This window comes from Halichoeres trimaculatus, unplaced genomic scaffold (assembly GCF_033239565.1).
Source record: "Halichoeres trimaculatus isolate MK-OKI-2021-1 unplaced genomic scaffold, fHalTri1.1 fHalTri1_scaffold_19, whole genome shotgun sequence".
In the NCBI taxonomy this organism is placed as follows: domain Eukaryota; kingdom Metazoa; phylum Chordata; class Actinopteri; order Labriformes; family Labridae; genus Halichoeres; species Halichoeres trimaculatus.
The window spans coordinates 19880975-19897341 of record NW_027437197.1 but is presented as its reverse complement, the minus strand read 5'-3'; the positions used below and the strand labels follow the sequence as shown (position 1 = coordinate 19897341).

Genomic DNA, 16367 nt, shown 5'->3' with positions numbered 1-16367 from the left:
CAAACAAATCTTAATAGTGTGCTGCATTGTACCAATCCTTCAAGCTCAGCTGTGTAAATCTCTCTTGGTTAGTGAATAACTGTGTTATCTGATGTGTCACAAGTTTTCTGTCTCTTCATGAACCAGTGGACCCACTTTTTTCCCCATATTGTAAACGTCAATAAACCTAGACACTTCATGATGTCAATGATTGTACACTACAAAATGTAAGAAGATTGTTTTTGAATCTATTTGTATTTATTTTGTTATATTCTTTGTATTTTGAAACACCATATTATCTCCTTGACTTCACGTCTATTTACTGATTCCCTATAGTTCTCTATCATCTAACTTATTTATAGATATTGATGTTAAATGTAACATGATGATCTAGCAAGTATTAAAATGGCTAACATTATTCTGGAAGGTACATAGCCATATGTTAACATATATATCGACATATCAAAACATCTCCATAATGAAAGACCTGTAAAATACAAGTTTTGTAGTGTGTTTCTGAGACAGGACCCATCACTTTGAGTCTGAATGGTTATTACGAGGCTTTAAAACTGATAAAGGCAATATATGGACAAATGCAATAGCACTTTTACCTGAATGTCAATACTCTATTTGTATAAAAAAGTTATTCAGCTATTTATTTTGTGGAATAAAATATATTATTTATGTTTGCAATGGAAAAAGAGACTTAAAGTGCTGTGTAATGTCTACTGTCAGTGTATCGCACATAAAGAAACCAAAATTTCAGGAATATTAAAAGTTGTTTGAATGTTTACGGAGATTTTTGTGAATTATAACTGAAAAGACATTTTACGCTAGAGGTTTTTGAGAAGTGGAAGAACAACTGGTTATGGATTCATCATTAAAGGCATTAGTTAACATGTGTATCTTGTCAATGTTGCTTTAACTAAACATTTTTTGAGTATCCATGTTGTTTTATTGTCAAAAATTAAGTTAAATCCTCAAATCACACTTTTCCCTTCAACTTCATTGAAAAGCTTTTTTTTTTTTTTAGCTACGCATGACAAATATCCCTTTGAAAAACCTGCAGACTTTTTTTCAAGAGATCAGCAATGGAAACTGTAAAACCATGGTGAATTAATTCTGTTTTCTCAGCTTTCCAAATGTACGGTGGCCGTTAGGACTCAGAAGATTTGCAAAAGCAACAACATGAAAGCAAAAGCCACAACACAAATGCAAACACCACAGCAAAACAGAAGTACAGTGAAAGTAAGTTTTTCCAGTAAATACAGAAATATTAATAGTACTATGAAGGATATCACAACACCTATATGAAGCTATATTTATCATAGACGAAGTTTAAAAAAAAAGATGATCATTTACATACTTTTACGACTTTATGTTTCCAATGGGATAACTAACTGCTTTCAACATCTGTTGTGACTGTAGCTACTTCCATTGGGTTGTAACTTTTGCATTTGTGTTAGCTTTTGCATTTGAGTTGCGGTTTTTGCAAATCTTGTCACCCACCCACTGGCCACAGCACACACCTGGGCTGCTCACCTGAGTGCAACAAGAGCCTGCTGTCATACCAGTGGAAAATAGCAGTAATAGAAGTAAACTGAGGCTACACAGTGCATTCAACCAGCTCTTTTTATGAACTACTTTTTAGCTCCAAGTTTTAACATTTCTAATTTCCAGCCAAGTCATTTGAACGTTTCATAAACCGAGCTACATGATTTTGCCCTTATTTCTTCAGGGATAAAATCTCAGCTTCAAGAAGAACAGCCAAGGGAGAACATGAGGAGACTTAACTAACTTAAGAAAGGCCACCGCTACAATGTTACTCACAGGCTGAAGGTTTGTTGTTCAAATACCAGTCGCTTCCTGTCGGCATATTTGTGTTGCTGAAACCGAGCATTGCCATTTCCGCATTCTAAATTGAACGTCTTCGCGCGCATTTTGTGGTCACGTGAGGGTATGAGCAACGTTTGCTCCATGTTTTTTGGCACTGACGTCACGGTTTGGGTAGTTACACGGATGTACGGCTGCAATGGCAGTACACGAATGTAAATATTGAATGGACGGAGATAGAATTGCGCGGTAAAATATGATTTTAAGATGTCTTACCCCCCAACAAGTGTGTATGAAGAACTCAGCCAGCAAGAAAAAGTCAGATATTTTGAAAAATAATGCCTAATAAGCAGGAGAGACCCATATGAGGAGTTAGCATCCTTATCATTATCTACCCAAAGCTGTGAAAACAAACATGTTACTATAATTTTCATAGAAGAGGGGGTCCACAGAATAAATGATGTTCTTTTGGGAGAGGCTCACTTAAAAAAAGCTTCTGAAAGACTCTGAGTTTTACTAATGTACTCTTTATTGTTGTGAATTACCTACTAAAGTAATACTCTCTATATACTCATTGTATAAGTATTTTTTACTTAAGTGTGATTTTAAGATGCTACAGGCCCAAAACGTGACCTACCTGGCAGAAAATGCTGTGAACAGATTTGAATGCTGAGATGAATGACAGATTATGCATTGGAAATCCTGTTAGAGTTTATAGCTAACCTCAATGTTCTCTATAATTCAATTATTTGCACCCCTCACCCTGATCTACGATCATTTTTGGATGTCAAAATCTTATGAAATGTTTCCTTAGTCCAACAGATTAGTGCAGCAAAAAATGCGGCAGTAATTTACCAATTTTTGTGTGAAAACAGTCCATTATACCCGTCTGCTCAAGGCAGTTCTATTATGAGGGTGCCTCCAACATGGTCAAGCTCGAGTTGATAACGTCACGTGAAAACACTCTACATACTTAAATAAAATGTAAATAGGAATTTATTAGTTGTAAATGAAATATTTTTGAATATACCAGAATATATTTTCAAAGAAATTGTTTTTTAAAAAGTTATCACTTTTAAAACAACAAAAAAAAGGTTTTCTTCTTGTAAATTACAACTAAAGTAATTACGGACCTGGATAGTCAGACTTACAAACATATTGTTTAAAAACTGTTATCACCTAAGTCATATTTCAAAGTTTTCAGGAAAAAAAACTTTTATTACTATTCATAATATCATGTTTATATTATCTTTATTGTTATTGTTAACTTATTTATTTTATTTTATTTAAATTGCTTTGAATTAGGCAATTATGCTATGGGGCCAAGGATATTTCAAATGTGCAAACTCTCTCACTGCATCACTGTCACATCATGAGTGAATGATATATCTGACTAGGTTATTTCCCTTAAAGTGTCTTTTTCCACTAATTTAATTGTGCTGACCTGATGGTATCCAACTGAGCAGTATGGATTCAGGCAGGAAGAAACAATAAGTAAATTCTACTACCTCTAACACCTTCTTTTTTGTGGTGCACACTGTGATTGTTACATCTTAAACCTGACTGCTACAGTAAGGGTTTATTTTAATCAACAGATGGTTGTGATGTACTACAGATGACAGCTCAGAGATCTGAAACATCCCAAAGCATGTCAGGCTGCTGGCTCATGTGAATTACTGCTTTTGTCTCAGTGCCAGTTGGACCTCAGGAGTGTCAAGCCAGTCATTGTTCTCAGCGAGTCCGACTTGATTGACATGATTTCTGTGTCTTTCATTTAGCAAAGCGAACCCTGAGCATCTGTTGAATGATGAGCCAAAGGTCAGAGGTCATCCTCCCTGTGTCTCACCTTTCTTTGTTTTTTCTCTCTGCTTCCTTGAAGGTGTTAATGACTTACTGTTTTCTGCGTGTTCAGGTAGTCTCCACCTGTGTGATGGATCACTCTTCAGTATAAGTGATACCTCAGTTGGCTCAGGCAGCTCTCTGCCATTTGGCTCCTGTTGATACATGTTGCTTGTGACAGGTTTAGAGCCAGGTAAGATGGAATTATACGAAAACCTTTGTTAAGCACATTAGGTAATTGGTTTGAGCCTCCGTGTAAGTGTCGACACTGCTATTCTTTAAAGAAGTTATTTAGGTATTTCTTCTTGGCCTTGTTTTGTTTGCTTGACTTCTTTAATGTGGCACTTCCTACCTTACTCACATCACTTCACATTTATAGAGCCTGCACACTTTAATATCTCCTTTATTTCAGTTTTTCCTCTATTGTCAGTCACGTCTCTGAATCTAACAGGGACGTTACAGCATCACTGGGAAATCTGTCTCCAGTGAAGAGCTGACAGATGACACACATCATCCTGTTACCGGGTAAAAAAAACCAACACACATATCCCCAGAGAGAGAAGTGTTTTTTATCATTTATTTTCTGCCTGCATAAACAGAAGAGTCTGAGAGAGAAAAAAAGATCAGTGGTGCACACTGTAATTAAATTTGATTGTTTTGTTTTTTTTTAGCTTTTTAGATCAGATTATTACAAAATACAAAACATATAAATAAATGCATCTTCATACACTAATAAATACTCTTGCATATACTCCCATATTTTTACTTTTACAGTGTTTTTCAAGCATCTTGGCTTCACTTTTATCGTCCATGAACACGGAAATTGTTGCCACAGTCCGTATAAGTGTACAGCCCACTGTCTCCAGCTCTCTGCACTGTCCTCTTTGGTGTTTTCCTGTAATATTGTATTGTTCAAATTACTGTGCCCCATCCTTAGCCTGCTCATTAATATCTCTGTTGTTTTTATTTTTGGGTTGTTAAATTTCTGTTGAGTCCAAAACAGTTTTAGCTTCTGGTCTTTCAAATCTTCACACAGGAGTTTCAGGTCATATCATATTCAAACAGATTTCTCAGTTTTACACTCCCATGTCTTCTGCATTCTATTTTCTGTTCAACCAAAGCGAGTTTTCAATCCTCTCTGCTAACAAATCTGTGCCTCTTCTCTTTGACGAAACACTGAGTAAGTATTTTTTGGTAAATTTTTAATACTACGATACTGTTTATAATTATTTATAACTTTACTCAAAATATTGCAGAAACAGATTTGGATTCAGATGACTAAATTTTAGTCCCCATTTTTGTTCCCTGAAATAAAGGTAAAATAAAATACTCCTTGTCCAACTAGCTCATTTAAAAAAGGAAGTGTCAGATTGTACACATTTCTTTATTGAAAACTAAATGTGAATTTACGTTAAAAATAAGAAAAATCAACACCACCTCCATTGGTAATTATACAAGTTGCATTTCAGATCAAATCATGACGTTACGAAATCCGTACAAATATGTGTGAAGGCTGGTGAAAATGCCAAATATGAAATTTGCAAACATGAGGAATGATTGGTAAAAATGTACAAATCATTTTCGATTGAGACATTTCAAACTTAACTAACCTTAATGCATTTCTTTGCAGTTCAACAACATTTCCTTCAACCACTGAAGGCCGACAGAACCTCTTATGAAGGGAGTTTAATAGCATGACCAAGAAAAAAAGGCTAATACAGAGAGTGAGACATCTGGGTGTGAAGTGTTGAGTTTTTTCAGAGAGCTCTGCTCGAGTTTAGTCTCTCCTGCCTCGGCCAGTCTTCAGCCAGGTCACAAACTCCTTGGCAGCCTGGTCCTGAAGGTAGGAGCTCACATCACTGGTGTAGGTGCCGTCTGCGTGGCGTCTAAACGGACTCCTGCAGGTAGAAACACTTTTACATAACACAGTCAAAATATAGTCTCTGTAATTTTTCATCAATGCTAATTTCATACAGTTTGAGAAAAAAAGGACTTTACAGCAGACTGTAATAAAATTCTATGTAACTCATCCCATCACATCAATAATAATAATAATAATAAACTTTATTTATCGCACTTTTCAAAACAGAGTTACAAAGTGCTCTACATCATAAATCATCATAAAACATTAAGTTGATTCAGTTAGAAAAGGGCAAACTTACCCGTTCCTTTTTGAATTTTTGAGCCACTGGACGAAGTCTTGTGCTCTTCTTGTCTCCAGGTATTTGCTGTAGTCGTTGGAAAAAGTTCCCTCTGAATGTCTTTTCATGTTTGGAAGCTCAACAGGTTCACTCAGCATTGAGTTTTCAGTCAGCAGCCTAGAAATAAAATAAAATCTTTGTTAAGTTAAGAATTATTTTTTAAAAAAGTTCAATTACCATAAATGATGTTTAATTTTTAGACCCTTGTAGTCTGCAAGCTTTAAAGTGTTTGTCTCTCCTTCACTGCAAAAAAAAAAAACAGAAATCTTATCAAGAGTTTTTTTTTTGTCTTATTTTAAGTAAAAATGGTCTTATTGTACTTGATATGGGCCACATTTAACTGATCAGTCCAGAAAAATGTCTTGTTTCAGGTTGTTTGAAGACAAAAGAGGTCTTAATTGCTAGTTAAAAGTTAAGACAAAAAATCTGTCAATGAAACAAGAAAAATTTGCTTGAAAAACTTGCTTGAAACTAGAATAATGTCTTAATACAAGCAACGTTTCTCTTATTCCACTTGAAACAAGATGTTTTTCTGCACTGTTCAGGTTAATGTGGCTCATATTAAGTGTAAAAAGGCATTTTCTACCTAAAATAAGACAAAATGATAAGATTTCAGTTTTTTGCATTGTTGTAGAAAGACTTTAGCCATCTAAAAACACCCACTGAGACACATTAAAAAAAGAATAAAGATATTTAATTGTGCAGTAAAGTGCATATGTTAATATACATGGCTCAGGATGCTGCCACCAACCCTATCTGGTGATCTGACCTGTATGAACCTCTCAAAAAGGATCTTAAAGGACTCAAAGAGCTCTCTGGTAAAAGAAAAACCTGAGAGCTGATCTTACACAGAGTTTGTATCCTGATCAGGTGCCTGCCAGCTGCTCTGGATGATGATGAGGAGCAGGAGTCCAGCCAAGGAGTGAACACTCATCATTGTAGCTTCTGAGAGATGAGAGGAGAGAATGACACAGTTTGAATATTTAAGCTTAAAGTAAGTAAAAGTAAACAGTTAAGATATCTGAAATTAAAAACAGAGAAATACTCACCTGTGCTGTAGTCTGAGGGTGATAACAAATTGCGTGGATTGGTGCCCGCCGTCTCCCTTGGTTTCTGAAGCTGTTTCACTTTCCCCTCTTCATCACCTCACTCTTATATGGTGGAGTCGTGGAGCGTTCTCCCCGGTGACTCCCCCGTCACTGACACCTCAGCGTATCCTCTGTTACTCTCAAGCCATTAGTCAGCTTCCGTCTCAGTCCACTGAACGTATTTGACTTTGTTTAAAGGAAGAAAAAAAAAATCTGCAAATGGACGTTAAAAGCTGCTTCAAATTTACACAACCACTGCCCCAGACGAACACTGGTTAACAGATTTTCAGACAACTGGGATAAATAGGATTCTTTATACATTATGTGCACATAAAGGGAGGTATAGTTGTTAAAAAGTTCACTCTAACAGTGAGACTGTAAGGAAAAGAAAATGTCAACCTCTTCAATGAAATATATTTCAAAACACAGTTTATTTCTCTTCCATAACGTCATGTCTGCAGCACGTCAATCAACACTTCACAACAAATCAGTGCAGTGCAGCTTCTGGATGACATCACTTCCATATTTAAAAAAAATCCTAAATGCATGCAATAATTTTAAGTATGTTATAAAAATTGAAATATAAAACATAAATGCTCATTCGTATGAGCAATAGAAAATCCATTGCACATAAAAATAACTGTACAGACATGAACCTGACACAATGACATAAAAATGTAACACAACAGTGATCTGTGGTAATGTCCCATCAAAATGCTGTCACAGTTTTCACATCTATTTGGGATTAGCAAGGCATTTCTGCAAGAAGTGGCTCATGAGTCTGAAGTTGTGATGGTAGGCTGATCCACTGAGTCCGTGGTCTCTGTCAGTGTACCACTGAAATGAACACATAAGAAGATGACACATAGATTCACACTCTTCATTCAGTTATCTCATCATGTCTCTTTTAGATCATTATTGTATATTCAAAGTGTTTTAAAATAAACACCTTTTCTTTTCAATTCACATGCATTTCATTGTCTGATACTAGCCCCACTTCCCTCAGCCAATATTTACCATCACTTCAAAATCCACTTGCATATCCACCAGAGCCTTTGAGATCTGAGCTGCCTGCTGGAAATGGACGTTGTCTGTACAGAACAGGCGGCACTTTCACTACATGACTGAACATTAAAAGCTTGAGTTTCCATTAAGACAAACTGAGTGCATTGGTGCAAAGCTTAACTGTGCTAGCTTGTGCACTGTTGAGAAATCGAGCTAATACACGCTTAAAAAAAACATATTGTTGAACATACCATCTGCTGTGCCGTGAACCAACAGATAGTCCACTGTTTTGAAATTCTTCGCTCTGGCTGTCACAGTTGAATTCTGTTGAATAAAAGAAGATTATCTACTTTAGTAACATATTATGTGTTCTGATTTGTAATGTGCAGCAGGCACAGTTTGACTTGTGCGTTAGTTACTTTGTAGGAGTCAGTGTTATCTTCAGGCATGCCCATGTATCGTTCAGTATACACTGCATCTGAAAATGGAAAAATTGGAAAAAATAATTTTATAGTTCATAAAAAAGCAGCTTTATGAATATTCATTGAAAACATGGGGAAATAGAGGGTTAGCAGTTTATTCAATAGCAGGATTTCTGGTTAAGACTCCAGTTGTTGAAAGGAAAAAGATGCAGTTTGGACAATATTTTTGCAGCATCCAAAGGATGTTTGCTGACTTGGTTCAACAAAAAGTGGGTATCAGAAGAGAGGCTGACATTTTTTTCGGGATTCCTTTGGGATAGGAGTCAACTATTCTATTAATCACGGGATGGGAGCGAGAACCAATCAAGAAGATAAAATATAATGTGTGACATGCACCATCATTTTGTAGTTTGTTTCCAATAAGCCTACACTGTATAGCAAGTGAAAAGAACTACACTTCCCAGAAGCCAACAGTAATCTAAAAAAAGAATGGGGAGGTAATCTAATAAAATACAATGTGTTGCCTAAGAACTAAAAAATGGGGGGGGGGGGGGGGGGGGGGGGGGGGGGAATGGGAGTGGTACCGGAGTGGAAGTCATTTTACCAGGAGTGGGACAGGATTTTTTCTGTGGGAGTGGGATGGAACAGAAGTGAAAATCCATTCCCTTGTCATTCTCTATATCAGAAACGGTGCCATGTGCAGACTTTTTGAAAGGCAGGGACAATAAGAAAAAAAAAGACGCACAAACAGAGCTATATTCTACCGAAGAGGGAGGTATTTCATGTTGTAACCAGCTGAGGGAGTAGTCAAGACTGTTTTACCAACCAGAAATCACTTGTATTCGCATGTGTCGGACTCAGACGGTAACCAAAAGTCAAAATGTCAACAATGTGACAAATTCAAATTTTGATGTTACCTGAGCTGGTACCTTGAAGTGTAAGCTGTTATTCCAAATGCTACACCTCTAACAGCCAGTAGAAATAACCAGAAAGTAAACTTCAATCAGAGGGTGAGAATATTTTAGAAATTCAAGAACATCCTTGAAAAAAATACCGAAGAGTTGTCTTCAGAAAAGACTGCAGGGTCATTTGTTTGTACTACACCCTTACCATAATATTCCCACTTGGCCACTGGGGCAACTGCCACTCCACACTTGAAGACTCCAGTTCCAGCACCGAGGGCCATGGAGGAGACATAACCACCGTACGACTGAAGATCAGAAGACATGATCGAGTTAAAGCAAACAGCCTGGGAATAACACAAATACAGGTGGAGGGAACTTACCCAGCCCCATATCCCTATTCTGTCTTTATCGATGAAACCCATGTCGATGAATTTCCTGCAACAGACACAGTTTTACTCAGAACAACCAATGTAACCGTTACAGCTTCTTTTGAAGTGACAGCACAGTGATCCCCTCCAGTCAGAGCTTTATCATGACTGCTTTCTGAACGTTATATCATCATGATGTTACCTGAGCTGGCACATTTTACCTCGTAGCTGTTATCTGATCTTCAACTTCAAACGTCCCCAGTTGCCTGTAGATGGCGTGCAATATGGCGTCACCTTGATAACCACTTCCTCGTCCATCGAAGCTGGCGATGATGATCCCATGTGAGCTGGAGAGGTAAGTTCCCCAGTTCAGCTTGAACCTGTAGTCCACCCTCTGACTGCAGGGGCCGGCATACCTGTGAAGATGTAATCGGTAAATTCATTAGATGATAACATGAGTCCCTATTTGTGCAGAACTGCTGAATACTTACACGTCAATAAGGAGAGGGTATTTCTTAGACTTCTTGAAATTTGGTGGCAAAATCATTTGATACCAGAGATCTGTGGAGGAAATAAGAATTTCAAATGTTAAAACAGAGAAAGGATGACTGAACACACTGTATGATAATGGTTATAGCTCTGACTCACATAAATGACACTGTTCATCCCCTTTAAGATGGTAAGATTAAGAAATTCAAATTCCATGTAAAGTGCAACTTTTAAATTAAAAGATTTAAATTTTACTACAAAAATAAAATGAATCAAAATTTTAAGTCTCCATTCACTCAAACTGTCATTTTGTTGCTTTTATTGCAGCTTGGATGTTTGCTATTAACTGCTTTCAGGGCTGAAGACTACACCAGTCAATAACCCAAAAGGGTTTGTGAAAGTACGGTGGCCCTGAAGGTCAGTCTCACAAAACAATCAAGTACAGATTGCAAAAACATCCCACAAAGTGCAGAAATATTTTTGCGAGAAGTTTTTAAAAAAAAATAAAAATAAAATCTGTTCCTTATGAAATATTATTTTACCTTATTTATTTGTTCATTTATTTTTGTTTCATGATATACTTTTGTGTTTAAGACATGTTTAGGCTTCCACACTGCAAAAAAATGAAATCATATGAAGTGTTTTTGCCTTATTTTAAGTAAAAATTGTCTCATTATACTCATGATTGGTCACATTCACTTTATTACTCCAGAAAAATGTCTTGTCTCAAGTTGTTCAAAGACAAAAATGAGGTCTGAATTGCTTGTAACAAGTAAAAAAAAATCAGCCAGTGAACTAAGAAAAACTTGCTTGAAACTAGAATAATGTTTCAATTCAAGTAACTTTTTTTCTAATTTTTGTCTTGAACAACTTGAAACAATACATTTTTGGGGACTGGTCAAGTAAATGTGGATCATATTAAGTCTAAAAAGACATTTTCTGCTGAAAATAAGAAAAAAACATTGGAAAATATTTCAGTTTTGCAGTGCAGTGAATATTTTTTTTTATGTTTGACTTTTTTTAGAGGCTCGCTGTGGGTCAAAATGCAACTCACATGCACACACACGTTGGAATTTAAGATTTAAAAAAAAATTACAGTATTTTCAGAGATGTGACACTTAAATTTCATTCAGAACAGACTCATAATAGACGTCTCACCAAATCCTGCGATCTTCAGCGTGCCATACTTCACCGTTGGCATTTGAAATTCTGACAGAATATTTTGCAGCTCCTTGTTGTCCTCAAGAACGGCGAGCTCTGGAGGGGAAAGCACAAGAAGAGAAACAAAGTATATCAAACTGGAAATGTTAAAAACCTAAAATGAGACATTTTATACTTTATCTGCAAGTATTATCTCCAACATGCCCGTGGCTAACACAAGAGAGACAAAGCAACCCTTCGCTCTGGGATGTGAATGAACCTGCCTGATTTTCCTGTTTGTGTTCTTATACTCAAATTAAAGATGGGTAGATTTGAAAGAAATGTAAATAAAATGGTTTCTTGATATATTTCATGAATATACCTACCTTTGCCTAGCCCTGTGTTGCTCATGAGTGTGTAGAGGGGAAGCCCAGGTCCTGGTAGAACCAAAATAGAAAATGCACTAACAGTTTATAAAACACTTCAATTCAGAAATAGGTTTTAGTCACAGATGTTCCCCTGCACATCAACCTTGAATGATTTCATTGCATGAGAGGACATGCGGCGGTGTAACTGACCGGAGCAGTCCATTCGGTAGTACGAGGCGTTATAGCTGAAGTAAACAGAGTTGTACTGACACCTGTCCCCGTACAGGCTGCAGGTGAGGCACTGAGGGGCCGAGGGGCTGCTTCCAATCATAACCCTGACAAACAGAGAAGGAGAAAACTGCGTCACTTGTGTCAGTCTAGTTCAAACAAAGAGTATAAGGAATGCAAATGAGATATAAAAACGATTAGTTGAGTCAAATGAGGTCTTTACTTGTAAAGATTTCTCTTCACTGGTACTCCTTGGTACTGGTTACTGACAAAATATCTGCAGAGTAACGGTAGATAAGCCATATTTACATGTTTTTACTTCGAGAATCTTCACAGTCATTATTATTTCCTCAGAAATGTGCGTAATCATCACTCACATGGCATCTCTTGTTAATTTGGATATGTAGATAACCTCCCACTTCCCTGAGGTAATAGGTGTTGCTCGGCCCTTAACAACATGCACGTAATGAATATGATACTCAACACCAAAGAAACAAACCATGCAGTTTATTTTGCATGAGCGTAAGGGAAAAAGACTTACATCTTTGATGTAATGAATGTGTTTGTAGCCCTGAGTATCACTCATCACTTTGTAGAAACTGAGTTTGTCTTCAGCAAAGAACAGAGGCAGGGCCACGTACTAAAACAGAGATTTTTTATCCTTTTTTTAAACAGCATGAAACAATTATTTGACAAAGTCTAAAGTGGTAGCATCTCATTGACTTACATGGCCGATCCAGCCCGTCTTGCTTCTTTGTTCAAATTTCTACAGAAAGCAGAGGCATTTATTGCAGTCAGAAATCTGTCGGATGAGCTATTTTAAAACCACTTGTGATTTCTCGACCAGACAGTTACCTGATTCTCACTCCAGTTGCTTCCGTCAAAGTCATAAATCTGTACAATCACATAATTCTGTTGTCTGTTGAGCCACTGCACGGCGAGGCGTTCATCTGTAACCCAGTTCACTGAGCACAAAATGTGATCACTGAGCAAAAGCGACAGAGGGTGACAAGATTTTCACATCAGACAGAAAACAAAGGTGTTTATATTTGCCTTGAGTGTGGAGCGATAATGCGCACTAAAGAGGATACAGACCCAGAAGCAACAGACGCTGGAGGAAGCACCTGAGAGCGGCGGGATGGGTTTTTCACATCAACCACAAACAGTTTCACCGTGGTGAGGGCCGAGCCAGCCTGCGGAAAAAAAGAAAACCTTTTTAAAAATAATCATACATCATGAGTGTGCTACAAAAACTGATTGTTTCTGCTTTGTTAGTTAAAATAAACCATAAGAGTATCAACTTTTTTATTTTAATGATCATATTCCTTTTCCAGTGTTGCTTTTGATGAACTTCTAAGGCAAGTCTGGAGTTAACAGTGCTCTTAGTGAGACTGAACCGCACAATTTGTCCACAAGGGGCGCCAACATCCACCCAAATACTGAAAGCTCCACACAGCTGCTTTGAATTATACATTTTGTGTTTGATATCAGCAGATATTTGGTGATTTCCTCTGAGAGGTCAAATCACTTTTTCACAGCCTTTATTTTAACTTTATGCAAAACACACACCGGTGCCAAAGAGGTCAGAATGATCAACATCTGCAGAGAAAACGTGTTGTTTGACATTCTTAAAATATTTCAAGCTCAAGTTTTCTCCTGTAATCCAGCCAGAATCAAATTCTATGATGAGTTCATGGTAATCCTGGTATTTTGACCATCCGTTTTAAATCAGATTTACTTACAGCTCTAATCTAGCTACTTAAGATCAACTGTGAACAGGATGTTTCATCAAACTTGGATGGGGGAAACCTCACCTTTGGGTATGGGATGGACACTGTTTCCGGATACTGATTTGATCCATACCAGGTATACTCCAATTTGGGAACAGATGTGTCATTAAACTCAATGTAAGCTAAGCGTTTGCTGGTCGTCGACCACCAGATTGCTCCATGTACTGCAAACACTTCCTCTGAAATGGACAAATAAAGAAAGCAAATATCATCTTCTGTGTAGAGACAAAGCAGCACCTTTTCTTAGACAGCAAACATTTCTTACCCTCATACACCCAGTCAGAGATACCATTAAGGATTTCATTGTCTTTCCCATTGCGGGTCAGTTGTACAGTTCCAGCCGTGACGTCAGACTTGATAAAAATGTTGTTATCTACAACATAAGCCTGGAGACAAAAAGTTGTTTCAGGTTTTAGAGTGAAACCATGAATCAATATGACAAAGTATAAATTTACAGACAAGGCTTCACGACCTCAGGGTGTAAACTTACGTATCCATTTCCTGTTGTGGACCACAAGAAAAACTGCACCACAGTTGGAAGACCGTCACTCGAAAGAAATGTTCTGTGGAGAATCATGAAAATAATCAGTTTGATGTGTCTGAATGTGATGATAAATAACGTACCCTGTCTCCACAAAAGAATTCAACAGATTATGTCTTCAAATCCTCGACAGCTGCACCAGTTTTTTTATGTTTGACTTCACGGCATCATTCAGTTTGTTTGTGATAAGACTGAGCAACTTACGAGCTCTTTCTGTCATAGATGGAGATCGATGCTGTGTATGAATGTCTCCATTTCTGTTGGAGTTGAAAAACATTTTTTTAAGCTTCAAGCACAGTTTACATCATACACTTTAACTCAGACACACCAACCTGTGTAGGGAACGGCTGCCTACCTTTGAGTAATTGCTTTCAAAAGCAACGAACTGATGATCTCCTGACAACATGTAATCTGTGGCAGCCACTTGGTCCTCAATGATAAGAAGGGAGATTGAGAAATTACATTCACATTCAAAATATGTTTGCTGTGATTAAATGCTTTGAAAAATCAAGAACATTACAAAGGTTGAATTGCTCAAGAATAGTGACTCCTCTCTGGTTTCAGCATTGTGAAGGAAGACACTCCCATCTTTTGTTTTATGCAGATACTCTGTGTCTAAAACAAGAAATGGCCAACTTGTGAGAGTTTTTCTTTGCAAAGTTACATTTTAGACACTTTACTGTAAGAGAGATCACCTTGTATTACAGATGTGTACCTGATATCCAGTACAGATTGTAGGCTCTCCACCTAATGGTATTGTTGAAGTAATCATCGAGGGTGAATGGCCTTTTGGTCCCATCAGACTCTAGAAAGAGGCATAAACACACATGATCACAAGTTTAAGATGAGCTGAAAAATTGCAAGAATTTAAATTCTGCAGAGTTGGAGTTTAAAAAAGGTTCAAGAGTTTCAAAATCCAGAAAGAAGAAATAGGAGTGAGTCAAATAAATAAATAAATAATAAATAAATAAAAACAAAAATAGAAAGAAAATATTGCATGAATTAAGGTGAATATACTGTTCATTTTGCTGTATTTACATTTTGCACTGTTGGATCTTAAAGGGTTCTAGGTTCTGGAGCTTTGATATCCAGAAAAAAAATGGGAGTGAGATTAAAAAAAAAATTACTAAATAAAAAATAAAAAGTGAATATTCTGTTCATTCTTCTGTACTAAATGTAAATTCGTGCAATTTTTAGCTGTTTTAAGATTTTGATCAGGTATGCGTAATTTGTCCCTTGTCACATCAGAGCTGCTGCAAGCCTAGCATATGCACATGCGCACACGGGGTGGCGCTGTTTCTGCAGCACGCTGTGACAATGCATGCAAAAAGCAAACTTTTAACTTCATCATGTGCAACTTTGCCAAAGTGAAAACAAAAACTTGAAATGCATCATCCAAAAAGCGGAATCAAACAAAATTTAGAACAGCATAAGAGAGTTTTGTTGTTGCTGTTTAACGTCTTATTTCAACTTTAGTGCTCCTAAAGCTGTTTTTGATTAATTTAACAGTCAGCAGCACACACGCCCCATTGAAGACATCATGCAAGAAAAACCCAGGCCTGGGCTGTGACTTACTGCTGAGATAAACTGCCGTGATTGTTATCAACGTGATGACGACAGCCGCCCCGACCACCCCCCACAGCACCTTGCTGCAGCCCTGCGAAAGGTGACAGAAAAGGTTGCACAAAAACAGACGCTGAAGTCACACGAGATGACGCTGCGTTCAGGTTCCCGTATAAGTTGTGTTACTCCACCAGCGAGCCCTCCACTCTGCCCACAGTGAGTAATTCAGCATTTCTTAGTGTTTCTCTTTCACACCCACAGCTACACCCGCAGCTAAAGATGATGGTATATCGATCACTGACCATGACACAGAAGAAGAAGTCGTCGTGAAGCTTCTCTTCAGTCTTAGAAAGTCTCCAAAGTCGCAGGTGTGGCGTTTAGAGTCGCTTCATGGAGAGGCAGCCTGGTTCCTCTCATACTCTCACACACAAAAACACAAACTCCTAACAAAGGGTGTAAAGTACAAAAAAATGATGTATGAAAACGGGGCTCCTTCCTACTTCTCACTCTTCCCGCTGCATTCCTGAAAAGAAGTCCGACACCAGAGCAGACAGGGATGTCTCCCTGAAGTCAGCAGCTTGCACAACTTTTCCAAGAGCGCACAGCTT

General features: G+C 37.5%; 2 protein-coding genes across 3 annotated transcripts; both read right to left on the bottom strand.

Moving 5' to 3' along the window:
- Nucleotides 1-4408: 4408 nt before the first annotated feature.
- gcgb (glucagon b) lies at nucleotides 4409-6968 on the bottom strand. 2 transcript variants are annotated; one of them, XM_074695454.1, is made up of 4 exons: nucleotides 6902-6968; nucleotides 6701-6797; nucleotides 5814-5969; nucleotides 4409-5564 (listed from the first exon to the last, which is right to left on the bottom strand). In XM_074695454.1, the coding sequence occupies exons 2-4, from the start codon at nucleotides 6787-6789 to the stop codon at nucleotides 5429-5431; spliced, it is 381 nt and encodes a 126-aa protein (XP_074551555.1). In that variant the 5' UTR covers nucleotides 6790-6797; nucleotides 6902-6968; the 3' UTR covers nucleotides 4409-5428. The 2 variants fall into 2 exon arrangements, with proteins under 2 accessions (XP_074551555.1, XP_074551556.1); XM_074695455.1 differs by having other exon boundaries at nucleotides 4409-5549.
- Nucleotides 6969-7382: 414 nt separating this feature from the next.
- Nucleotides 7383-16358, bottom strand: fap (fibroblast activation protein, alpha). Its single transcript, XM_074694768.1, has 26 exons — nucleotides 16062-16358; nucleotides 15772-15853; nucleotides 14912-15001; nucleotides 14717-14811; nucleotides 14552-14626; nucleotides 14401-14453; nucleotides 14146-14218; nucleotides 13921-14041; nucleotides 13680-13834; nucleotides 12961-13058; nucleotides 12721-12850; nucleotides 12593-12631; nucleotides 12407-12505; nucleotides 12243-12313; nucleotides 12089-12142; nucleotides 11848-11972; nucleotides 11656-11706; nucleotides 11288-11386; nucleotides 10132-10201; nucleotides 9862-10056; nucleotides 9653-9707; nucleotides 9478-9577; nucleotides 8365-8423; nucleotides 8197-8269; nucleotides 7958-8031; nucleotides 7383-7777 (listed from the first exon to the last, which is right to left on the bottom strand). Exons 1-26 carry the CDS (start codon nucleotides 16062-16064, stop codon nucleotides 7676-7678), a joined length of 2241 nt encoding a protein of 746 aa, XP_074550869.1. The 5' UTR covers nucleotides 16065-16358; the 3' UTR covers nucleotides 7383-7675.
- Between the last annotated feature and the right edge of the window lie 9 nt (nucleotides 16359-16367).